This window comes from Cibotium barometz, chromosome 25 (assembly GCF_041138505.1).
Source record: "Cibotium barometz isolate CiBa-2024 chromosome 25, ASM4113850v1, whole genome shotgun sequence".
NCBI lineage: Eukaryota > Viridiplantae > Streptophyta > Polypodiopsida > Cyatheales > Cibotiaceae > Cibotium > Cibotium barometz.
This window is the reverse complement of record NC_141070.1, coordinates 537252-548571: the sequence shown is the minus strand read 5'-3', so window position 1 is coordinate 548571 and position 11320 is coordinate 537252. Positions and strand designations below refer to the sequence as shown.

The 11320-nt window shown below is 40.6% G+C and overlaps 1 protein-coding gene across 7 annotated transcripts; it reads left to right on the top strand.

Moving 5' to 3' along the window:
- Positions 1-1208: 1208 nt before the first annotated feature.
- LOC147624132 (uncharacterized) lies at positions 1209-4752 on the top strand. 7 transcript variants are annotated; one of them, XR_015269052.1, is made up of 5 exons: positions 1209-1505; positions 1614-1719; positions 1915-2044; positions 2235-2313; positions 4537-4752. XR_015269052.1 is itself a non-coding variant. In XM_086819046.1 (5 exons), exons 1-4 carry the CDS (start codon positions 1392-1394, stop codon positions 2273-2275), a joined length of 372 nt encoding a protein of 123 aa, XP_086675172.1. In that variant the 5' UTR covers positions 1209-1391; the 3' UTR covers positions 2276-2313; positions 4537-4752. The 7 variants fall into 7 exon arrangements, 5 of the variants coding, with proteins under 5 accessions (XP_086675172.1, XP_086675170.1, XP_086675174.1 ...); XR_015269053.1 differs by having other exon boundaries at positions 1910-2044; XM_086819046.1 differs by having other exon boundaries at positions 2254-2313.
- Positions 4753-11320: the final 6568 nt, after the last annotated feature.

Below are 11320 nucleotides of genomic sequence, written 5' to 3'. Positions count from 1 at the left end.
GCTACGAAAAGGGTTAAGGAGGATGTGAGCTAGCATTAGAAGAAGACCAAGTACTTAAAGATATGGAATAAGAACATCAAGTTTGGAAAACTTTTATGCAGGATAAAAAACAAGGGTCTATATATAGTGTGTACCACTAGCAATCACATTAGATATATAGAAGGGCGAGTAAAGTCTACAATAGAAGGTTGATGTTATCTCTACATGGTGTACCACTAGAAACAATGTACTATATATATAGTGTAAGCTCTCTTCCCCCCTAACCCCCCTCCTCACTCATACAAAAAGACAGCTTGTTTCATGAGCGCCTCACCCTTGACCCATCACGAGAGAGAGAGAGAGAGAGAGAGAGAGAGAGAGAGAGAGAGTCCACCTCTTTCCAATTTGCATGCAAACCATCTTCTCATGAGCATCTAAATGTCCCAGCAACATACATACATATATATAAACCTTAGGCAAACCTTTCAAAGTCTTTATCTTATGTGCTAACATGTAGTGTGTTTTTAACAACTTTGTTTTCATAACCAAGTTTGAATTAGTCATATTGGGCCAATGTTTGAGTTTTAAATTCCTCGTAAAATGGAGTAGAAATCTTTGGAGAACCTCGTGAAATAGCCATTGGGCGAAAATGTTTTAAAACCCCTACATTTTATTCATCTATTATATGCTCTATACATGGTGTACCACTAGTAAACAACATTAGATATGTAGGTTATAAAGTCAATAATAGAAGGCTGATGTTATATATACATACTCTATACATGGTGTACCACTAGCAACAACATATTCTATATATAGTGTACCACTAGCAATAACATTAGATATATAGAAGGGCGAGTAAAGTCTACAATAGAAGGCTGATGTTATCTATACATGGTGTACCACTAGCAACAACATACTCTATATATAATATACCCCCCCTTCCCACCCTCCTCACTCATACAAAAATACAGCCTGTTTCATGAGCTCCCCAGCCTTGACCCATCGCACGAGAGAGAGAGAGAGAGAGAGAGAGATAGTCCACCTCTTTCCAATTTGCATGCAAACCATCTTCTCATGAGCATTCAAATGTCCCATTTTTTAAAATTAAACACACGTTAATTAAAAGGCTCTAACTAAGGAGGACCTATCGCCGTTATAAAAGCTCATTTTTGGGCGCATCTTGCCCGTCCAAGAAGCGACGCTCGGGCTGTATTAATCTGGAGTATCAGACGGTGACCGTAAGAGTGAGTAGGCGCGACTCAGTCGACGTGGAAGCCTCTGAGACGCCGTAAAAGCTGAAGCTGCAATTTTACAGAAAAATCCAAGCAATTATCTTCTCCACCCAGCATATAAAAAAGTTATCACCTGCACCTAGGGTCACCTCCGCAACGCCAAAACAGATCAAGGATATGGAACGGCATCGCCTTGCAGGCGCCCCAATTACATGCTTCGCGGCGGGCGGGGGGCGGCAGCATCAGCGCGATGAGAACGGCCGCCCTCATCGCAATATTACGATACACGCGGTAACAATATATATATTCAATCGGTGCTTTCTCTGATTAGAGTGATCTGGACGATGAGGCGCCTGAATCACATTTTAATGATATGATTTAATTTGGGCTGCCGTGAAGGTTCAGCACCTGATAGAGAAGTGCCTCTTGTTCTACATGGACCGGGAGGAGTGCGTGGCCTGCCTCGAAAGGCACGCCAATCTGAAGCCCACCATCACAAGAATAGGTAGCCTCTCTCGACCGATCTCTCTCTCTCTCTCTCTCTCTCTCTCTCACTCACTCTCACACACACGCACACAGTACTACACAGAGACACAGTACCCACCTACCCAGTACAAACTGCACAGACACACCCACTCCATTATAAAAGGAGTACCGCGTTGCACCTTCACCTAATCCATTTATTTTATTATCAGTGCAGTTTGGGATGAGCTGGAGAAGTCCAACACCGAATTCTTCGCTGCTTACTCCAGCTGCCGCAGAGGGGCGCATCTGCGTGGTGAAACCGTAGCTAATTCCACTGGTGTGGATCATCCACTAGCACACAGCCGGTACGGCAAGAGAACGTCCTGAGTGATATATAATGGCCCTGATCGTCCTCTCCCTCACATAATTTTAATTATTTTAATTATAGTTGGAGCCCCCGCGTGGAGGTAGCAACTGTGAACTCTAATTAGGTTCTAATTTCTGTTTGTCCAGCTGATGTTTCAGAACTATTCACGTTTACTAATGTCGCTGTAGACTTTTCTGTGCGTGGTAGATGTATACATGATGATAAGTGAGGCCAGAGGCTTTCGCTCAATATCGTCCCTGCAGATTTGTGAGTCTAAAATGCGTACTTCTCAAAAGCATCTTTCTACCTAATTGGTCTATCTTTCTTTTTAATAAAGAAGAAGTTTTTGGGATCGCCCGATCCAAACTATTGAATTTTGCGACTCTAGATTGCTCAGGCTTTGCTCAATAGAGCATAATCATGCGCTCTATAATCAAGGAAGGGCTGCCAGTGCAAAAGATGCATACCAATGGCGTTTCGCTTGTGTAAATCACGTCAGTGCACGATATGCTTTTTAAAAGCTCGGATAAAAGGTGTATATATAAGGGTCAGCGCAGTAAACAGCTGGATGAATGGGCCTTATTAAACCAACACGCAGTACTACACATTGCTACAGTTTTAAGTTGCAAAGATCCGCGAAGTTTAGGGAATGGGGGCAATTAATTGAGCGCTCTCCGAGGGGATGCAAGTTCAAATCTGGGGCTCCCCCTCCCCGTCAAGGGGTGGTAAAGTAATTAATTGATGAGAAAAATGTGACGATGACGAGGTAATGAGGAGGTTTCCAGACCTATAGGGGGTACCCCTACGGGTGCCAAACATGCACAGGCTCCCCAACCTGCCCGGACACGTGGATGAGGACATCGTCACTGACCCTCACAAACGTGAGGAGTAAGAAGTCATCGTCGCGGCCCTCTCCAAATTGACCAATTAGAGGTCAAGCTGCTCTAGGTCGAGTCCCACACTCACTAGCTCTAACCAAGTGAAGAGAGCTGACCTTTTTCATGTGTCGTTGGGAACATGATTGCTTATTACACGCCATCTTGTAGAAGAGACAAATGGCAAAAATGCTAGCTAGCACTTGAGAGGGCCCACCTCCCGTTGTCACCCACATTGTCACCCACAAGAGTTATCCACGTAGAGCTTGGAACTCCCAACTATTGCAAGAGTAAGCTCCATCGAAGGGCTACCAAGGATGGAGTGTCCATCATCAAGCTTAGATCCACATTCTGTTGACAGGCTGCATTAAGGAGAGTTATTTCTGTGACCAATAGGGTGCTGAGGCATTAGGGACAAAAATGAAAAAATAAAAGGGCCGTGTAAGGACTCGATTAACTTTCTTAATCAAAGCGATTTAACTAAAATAGTAGAGATAAATAGCAGAATAATGGAAGAGGACCTACTGTTCAACAAGATGTCCCAACTCCTCTATTATGAAGGTAATTCTTTTGTCCCTATTTTATGACTACAGAACTAAACTAATCATCCCATGTTCTTCTCATTTTAAAAACACAAGTTTGGTTTTTTTGGAAAGTACTCGCAACTTGGGTCCACCCAACCACCCATTTTCCAATGTTTAATCCTTCTTCTCCTTCAACGAGATCCATAGGAGGCTCAGCCTGGCCTTGTCTAATATCATGGGTCTACCCTTCCACCCTCCATTGGACCTATGGAGGTGGTGTAAACTCACACACCCATGATTAAAATTTCCACGTTACTCATACACAACACTTAAATAAGTTCACACATGTACTCCTTTGAAAAATAATGCTTTCATAAAAGAAGACCATATAGCTCTTTCCATACATGTATATATCATATGTCTATCACATATCACCACAAGTAACATATCAGTGTCACATCATTATCATCATAAATCTCCTAGCACCACGATTGTGATCCTTAGACTAGGACGGTATGCACCAATGAACCCAAACACTCATAGACCACCATGATGACTGGAGGAGTTCTACATGTGTCACATCCACCTCAACACAAGTCCTAGATAATCTTAGGAGTTGCTTATGATTGTCACCAATCCCAAAAGCATGAACACCCCATATACTAGTGTCAAGAACCATGTACATCTAGTACTAGTACTAACACATACTTAGCCACCGCGCGCCGCCTTGCCAGCGCTACTATTTATGTGATGCACCTAGCTAATGACCACCCACATGACACTCTATAAACTTGTGTGGTATCTTCATTGGGCTTCCACCATAGACAAACACATAGCATCTTGAGAAGAAGAACCTCAAAGATTTGAAAGAAGTACTTAGACAACTAATTGTTCAAGTGAGAGATTTTGATGATGATACAAAGTACCTTGATATAGCACTATTATATATATATATATGTTGGTTGAGAGAAACAGAGAAATAAATGATACAGTGATCTTGATATTTTTCAAGTATGCCAACTATCTTTTTGTAAATTTTATTGTAGTATTTTTGAAGTTAATATACTAATTTAGTGATTTGTTCTTTGTAGGCTTGTTCTGGCCACCCTCCCCCTAGAGGCCTATCATCCTATTTTTTTGTTATATTCTATAGTCTATGTTTATGTAAGAGACACAAACCTTGATTCAAATAGGCTCCAAGAACGGTTGAAGAGATGAAACTTTGAAAAGGTGCACTATGTAATTGTGCCTTTTAATGAGAAGTAAGTATTTTATTTATAATATATATCCTGTTTAGTTTTTTATTACACTACTTTGTCAATGATCATTTTATCCTTTGTCTATTGTGTAGGAGCCATTGGAGTGTCTTTATAATTGATCTAAAAAAATGCAAGACTTGTTTCTTGAATTTCATGTTTGGCATGCATGGAGAAGCAAAATTGTAAGTGTTATTGAGGTTATTAATATGGTGGTTGTGTTTGAGATTAAATAATCTATGTATTGTTTTTTGCAGGGCATGTAAGTGGATAATAAGCACATTAGAAACCCTCCATTTTCCACTTATCGATGATAAAACTCCACATCAATTTTTCATTTTGCTAGTATGGTATGTGAGTATCAATAACAACTATTAAAGTTTTAATAGGGCTTTGTTATCGCTATAGGTTCCATTACAAATTGATGGAAGCTCATGTGGATAGCGAGTGGTAGCAAATGCTTGGAGATACATGCAATAAAAATTTTCAACAAACATATAAAAAAGAGTAGTTGTGAGTATACCATACTAATATATACATTTTTTTAAAAAGCTTTCATATCATACTAATATGTACTAAGACTTATGTCATAATTTCTTTGTAGTTTATAACTTCATGTTATATAGACATAGACGTTCTTGAAGATCCAAATTAGCCACCACACGAGAAACCCTACCTAAGAAGAAAAATAAGACATTGAAAAAGAAATGATTTTGCATAGTGTCTCCATTGAGATCTCCATTTAAATTTGGGGCATCCTCAAAGAAGAAAACAATAGACATAGAGAAGAAGGGAAAGGATTCTTAGAAACACAAACAACCTAAGGAGAAGACTAGGTAAAAAGAGACTAAGGAGTCTAAGTCTAGCAAGGATTCCAAGCCAAAGAAGTCCAATCCTAAGGAGAAATAGACATTAGAGTCCCAACCAACCAAGGAATCTGAGGAGAACAAAGATTCCATGAACACTCACTAGCTAAATCAAAAGCCTAAGGAGTAGAAATGATTTTTGTTCTCACGCTTTGTATCTAACAAACTTGTATAGATACCATTGGAATAAATATATATATAAGATTAATATCTGATATTGAGTTCAATTTCTTGTTTAACATTGTTTATCTTGTCTTATATCTAAAATATTATTAATAATGTTAAATAACTATTTTACAAAATAAATCCACAAGGCAAAATAAATGGCTATAAAATTATCTTGTATGAATAATTAAAGTTCAAGATTACAGGGGACATACATTTCATACAACTGAAAGAATTTTTGGATCTTCTTCCCACCATGATACCATCTACCTTAAATTTAAAGTAATCATAACTAGAAGTCTAGCATATTGAATGGCATTGTAAACCACCATGAGTAAGACCTACATGCACTTGGATGGTCATCATAAATAGCTTTGTAAAGTAGTACCTAGTATTGACTTCATAGTAGCCATGGATATTTTGTTGAGCGAGGGTGTTAGAAATACGCTAAAATATCATGTGACATTGGGGATACATGCATCCACTTATAGCCAACTTGGTGTGAACACTCTAGGTGTGAACAACCTCTTAGTAGTTAGAGTCAAAAGATAGGGTTTAATGCCTATAAAAGGGTATTGTACTTGGTGGTTCATTCGTCTCATCTCTCATATAATTTATAATACAATTACCTTGTGTTGTGCCCAACTTGCTCTGACTTGCTCTCTCTTCTTCTTCCTCATCAACCATGGAGAGATTCCATCCTCCATAGCCCCATGGTTGGACCTGTGATTTCCAACTCCATAAGCTTTATTTGTGTTTGTGTGGACTTCCAATCTCTCAACAAAGCAACCATCAAGGATGGATTCTCCCCTTCCATTCATGGATCAAGTTCTAGAGGATGTTGTCGGGCCTTGTATAGCTTTATGGATGGGTTTAGTGGATACAAATCAAGTCACCATCCACCTACACGACTGTGCCAAGATAACGTTTGTAAAACAATGGGGTAACTACGTCTACAACAAGATTCCCTTTGGGCTCTCTGGCCACCTTCCAATGGCTCATCACCAATATCTTCAAGGAGTACCTCCTCAACTTTCTCCGTGCCTTTATTGATGATTTTTTTTAATTTCACAGACACTCACCTTGTCTCTAGGGTATAGGCCTTTCTAGAACATCTCAGTTAGTTCTGGTTTTTACCAAGTGTTGCTCCTCCTGGCTTTGCCTCAACCCCTTTAAGTGTCATTTCTTAGTGGTCTAGGGCACCCTCCTAAGTCACATCATCTCTTCTAAAGGCTTGGCTCCCGACCCTAATAAAATCGTTACAATCCTAGGCTTCTTCCTCCAATCAGCCCCAAAGGAAACTAAGATTTTATCCAATACATCGGCTATCATCATTGTTTTATCGACATGTATACCAATGTGGCCCTTCCACTAACCCACCTAGTCAAGCCATCCACAATTTTTGAGTGGTCTAACCTAGCCTCTACTGCCTTCTCCTACCTTAAAAATGCCTAACCGAAGCCACCATTCTTTGGACAATCCCACCCGCCCTCATGACTTATCTGACAACCCTCCTCCCTCTTGACTCATCCAACACCCCGCCCTCTCGACTCAGACAATCCTCCCTCACATGACTCATCTGACAGCCCCCCCTCATGACTCGTCCAACACCACACCCCTCACCAACTCAGCCCCCCCCAACGACTCACCCCCTTGCCTCCTCTCCCATGACTGGCCTCCCCCTCACCACCACTCATCCCCCCTCACCATCCACCCTGACCCGCCTCTTGATTTTGGCATGATCTCCTATTGTGGTAATAGCAACCATGACATCCCTTGCTTACATCAAGTCCATCTATAAAGCCCACCATAACCTGCGAGCCTTCATCGCAAAAAAGGAATGGTTCCCTTGATGCTCTGATTGGTCATGCTCAATAACAAAATTGAAGCATTGATTAGCTTTAAGGTATAATGTTTTATTGAATGGGTGGGTTAGACAAGGACGTTGTTCCTCTCTTGGGACCACATACCTAAGCAAGGATTCCAGGTTTAGGACCACCTCCAAGGGCATTTCCAATGATCTCATACAAGTTTAGCCCAACAATCGGGTTGGCACAACATGCTGTGGCCTGTGGGAGTATTTCTTACTGTTTCAATTCTGGTTATCTTATGCTTTGTTTATGAAGCTCACAAAAATGTGAGCACTAAGTAATGATATCTTAATGTTTTCAGCAATGTAGTGATGAGAACATGTTCTTTTTTGGAGGGATACACCTATAAGCAATATGGGCTTCCTTAGTTGCAGACTAGAGCCTTGTTAGTACACCTATTTATGCAATATAGTCTTTTAAATAGGTCGGGCTATTTTGTAATCTTATACAGATATTTATATTATCCTCCGCAAAGATGAAAATATGGATACATTTTAAATGAAACAAAAAAAAGGGGATTCAAAAAAAGAGGAGACAATAAAACAAAAGAATAGAAAAAAAGTCCTTATTTATTTATTTTCCACCAGCATGCTCGCCTCCCTCTTCTTGGGAGCCATCTCTTTTTTATCTCCTCACTGAGGATGGTGAGCACTATAATGGTGGGTGACTTGTAGCCACCAAAGTGTGCAACACTGTAACACTGCCACCACAGTGGGTCAACCCAGAGAAACCATCCAGAAGCAGCAATGCACGCACGGCATTGAAGGCACCACAACACTGACACTTCAACGGGCATCTTCTAGAGATAAAGGATGCCACCGACTCAACCTCAGGCATATATGGTTCCTATCTTGCAGAGATAGGAGATTCTACCAAATTCCACCACTCCAAGGGCATCTTCTAGAGATAAAGGATGCCACAGACTCAACCTCAAGCATATATGGTTCCTCAAGCGTATATGGTTCCTCGACTCATCCTGAAGGACATCCTTCATCCCTCACCCATCATCTTGAAGGACATCCTTCATGCTTCATCCTTTATAACACTTTGTAGCCTGTGTTCTGCAAATCAATTGTCATCAACTTGAGCTATGTGTCGTCCTCTTCACTTTGACCTCTACTGAGTGTGTGCACGGTACAGTGAAGGACATGTAACAATGTTCTTGGAGTAGTGCAAGTGTTCTTGTTCCTCTTGCAATCTTGTTGTTTGTGTTGTGTTCTTCTCCATAGTGTCTACTGTATCATGCTAAGCATCAAGGACTCCGGACACACTATCCTGAGAAAAGCCACCACTTAGTGTGCCAGGCAACAACCTTGCTAAAAAAAAGCACGAGAAGAAAGAACATCAACAAGAGAGAAGAGAGAATGAGAGCTCTTAGCACACACAAGCATGAAAAGTAATAATATTAACAAGAGGGAAGAGTCAATGCGAGCCCCCAAGTTAAATATTAACATGTAAAGGTCTATTGAGCTTTAAGATTTTGATTTATATATAACTTACGTTATTTACACTTGTCCACGACCCAAAACACTCTTATTTCCTAGCCTAGTATTCTCTAGCTCCTTATTCTCGATGCTTCTAATCAAGCAAATAAGGTATAGGCACATGCTTCGGCACTCCTTAGTGCCATCCTGAGTGTCTATTAATAGATTTACCCATTTACATAAAGCCCTGAGCCAAAATTGGCTTTTTATCATATTGTTGGTTTTTTATCTTTGAACATTGGAAACCTATATTTAGTTGATAGATAATCCATTTGTTATTAGCAATTTTGATCTTACTAGTGGTGTTATGGAACCATCTTAGATGCATGTCCATAAGCTAGACACTTTTAATAAGCTTAATCTCTTTGCTAAAGCTTTGAATTTTACACACATTAACCTTGTAGTCTTTCCTTGCACTTCCATTAATTATAGCTCCTTATATTGACTTTTCACTACTCTGTTGACCCTTTTGACTCGATCAAAGCATTGGTTGGGTTAACATGCACAGTCACAGTGTTGGGCTAGCCACATAGATTGGGGGTGCTCTATAGGAACTATGGCTAGGGGGTAAGCTCCTCTCATCATCATCTATGTGTTTTTCTTACAAAAGAGAAGTGATTAAGGGATTGTTTCACTATTACCCCCCTGTGCAAACATCATCTAATATGAGAAGTTGAATATAGTTGAGGGGAACATTCTTTGGCTAGTCTAAAGATACCTTTTTCTCCTATATGTAATTGTCACTGAGCTTAAGAATTTGCATTGCATACTTGTGTCATTCCATGATCAAGAAGCTAGATTGCATACTTGTGTCATTCCATGATCAAGAAGCTAGATTGCATACTTGTGTCATTCCATGATCAAGAAGCTAGATTGCATGATCATGCCACTTAAAGATCACCAAATATTCCTCGTAGACAAAGATCCGTAGGCTCAAAATTCTACAAAGTAAAAGGGTAAAACAATATGTAAAATGTAAAATTATTTGAAAACCTTCACATTGCCTCAACACCTTGGTGATATAAATTGATTTCTTAAGCACTAGAATAAGAGGTGTAAGCCTCAATCTTTAGCTCTAAGGTTGTGACGACTGAAATTATATGGATGTACCAATTTTATGTTTTTGGAGGGTTTCACATATTGTAGTGCGTTGCATGCACATGCATATGTCATGGATATTAGTGCAACTCTACAAAGTTTAAGAAAAGTAGGTCCACTACAAAAATACTTGTCTGCACCTGAGTTAGGTAGCTTGACGAGGTTCATAGAAGAACCCCATCGAAGAGCTTTAGAAAATTCTCAACACCACCCCTTGGCAAGGTGAACTTGAACCTTAACCCCGGAGACAAGTATTTTTGTAGTGGAATAAACATCAATGGGCTTTTCACTTCAAATTAATCTAGGCCTTTGCCCAAGAAAGGAAACACGCAATTCTGGCTTGGTTGGTAATTCACAAAGCAAACTGGACGCAAGAGAAGGCTCTGAAGTTGGGTCATGGGAATGGTATTTGCCCTCGGTGTAAAGCAAAGCTGGAGACTGTCCCGCATCTCTTTTACTCCTGCCCAGACACTAAACAGTTCTTGAGTGTGCTGAATGAGGCCTTTGTGAAGATTAGAAGCTCCCCACTCAGCTGGAAAGAAGTGCTTTTAGGGGAATGTCATCATCTTGACCCCTTAACGTGGCAGTCTGTTAGAATCCTTCTGCTGTGGCATGTATGGAAACAAAGGAATGAAGCCCTCTATGAAACTAAAACTAATCACAATTTCTTTCTTTTTCTTGACAGTATCCTCAAGGTGGCCAATCAAATTCAACCAAGTGGCGATCTATCGGAAGTGGGCCGCTGGCAGGCTCTTCCATGGAGGAAGTGGAGGAAAGTGCTCAGTTCTTCTCTCTCCAAAAAGAAGGAAATAATGTGTCAAGGCTTGGAGTTGGAATGCCACAGAAGGCTTCAATATGCTGTTCATCGTGTTCAGTCCTCCTCAGTCCTCCTCGGTCCTCCTCGGTCGGTCCTCCTCGGATGGATTTGGAGGGGTACATTAAACCCTTTCAGTCAGGTCCAAGGCATCTTATACAGACTTTTCACCTATGTGCATCGTGTTCAGTCCTCGGAGGGTTCCATAAAACCTTTTCAGTTAGGTCCATTGTATCTTGTACAGGCTAACAACCTTTTCAATAGTCCTCAGGTTTTGGGCCATCGGTCTCTATATTTGCAGTTTTAAGTTCTTTTGGGTGT

Coding starts and splice junctions, on each gene's coding strand:
- LOC147624132 (XM_086819044.1), top strand. CDS start 1,392: ATGGAACGGCATCGCCTTGCAGGCGCCCCAATTACATGCTTCGCGGCG. Junction 1,720..1,914: donor GCCCACCATCACAAGAATAG/GTAGCCTCTCTC, acceptor TTATCAGTGCAG/TTTGGGATGAGCTGGAGAAG. Junction 2,045..4,536: donor CATCCACTAGCACACAGCCG/GTACGGCAAGAG, acceptor TGTTCTTTGTAG/GCTTGTTCTGGCCACCCTCC.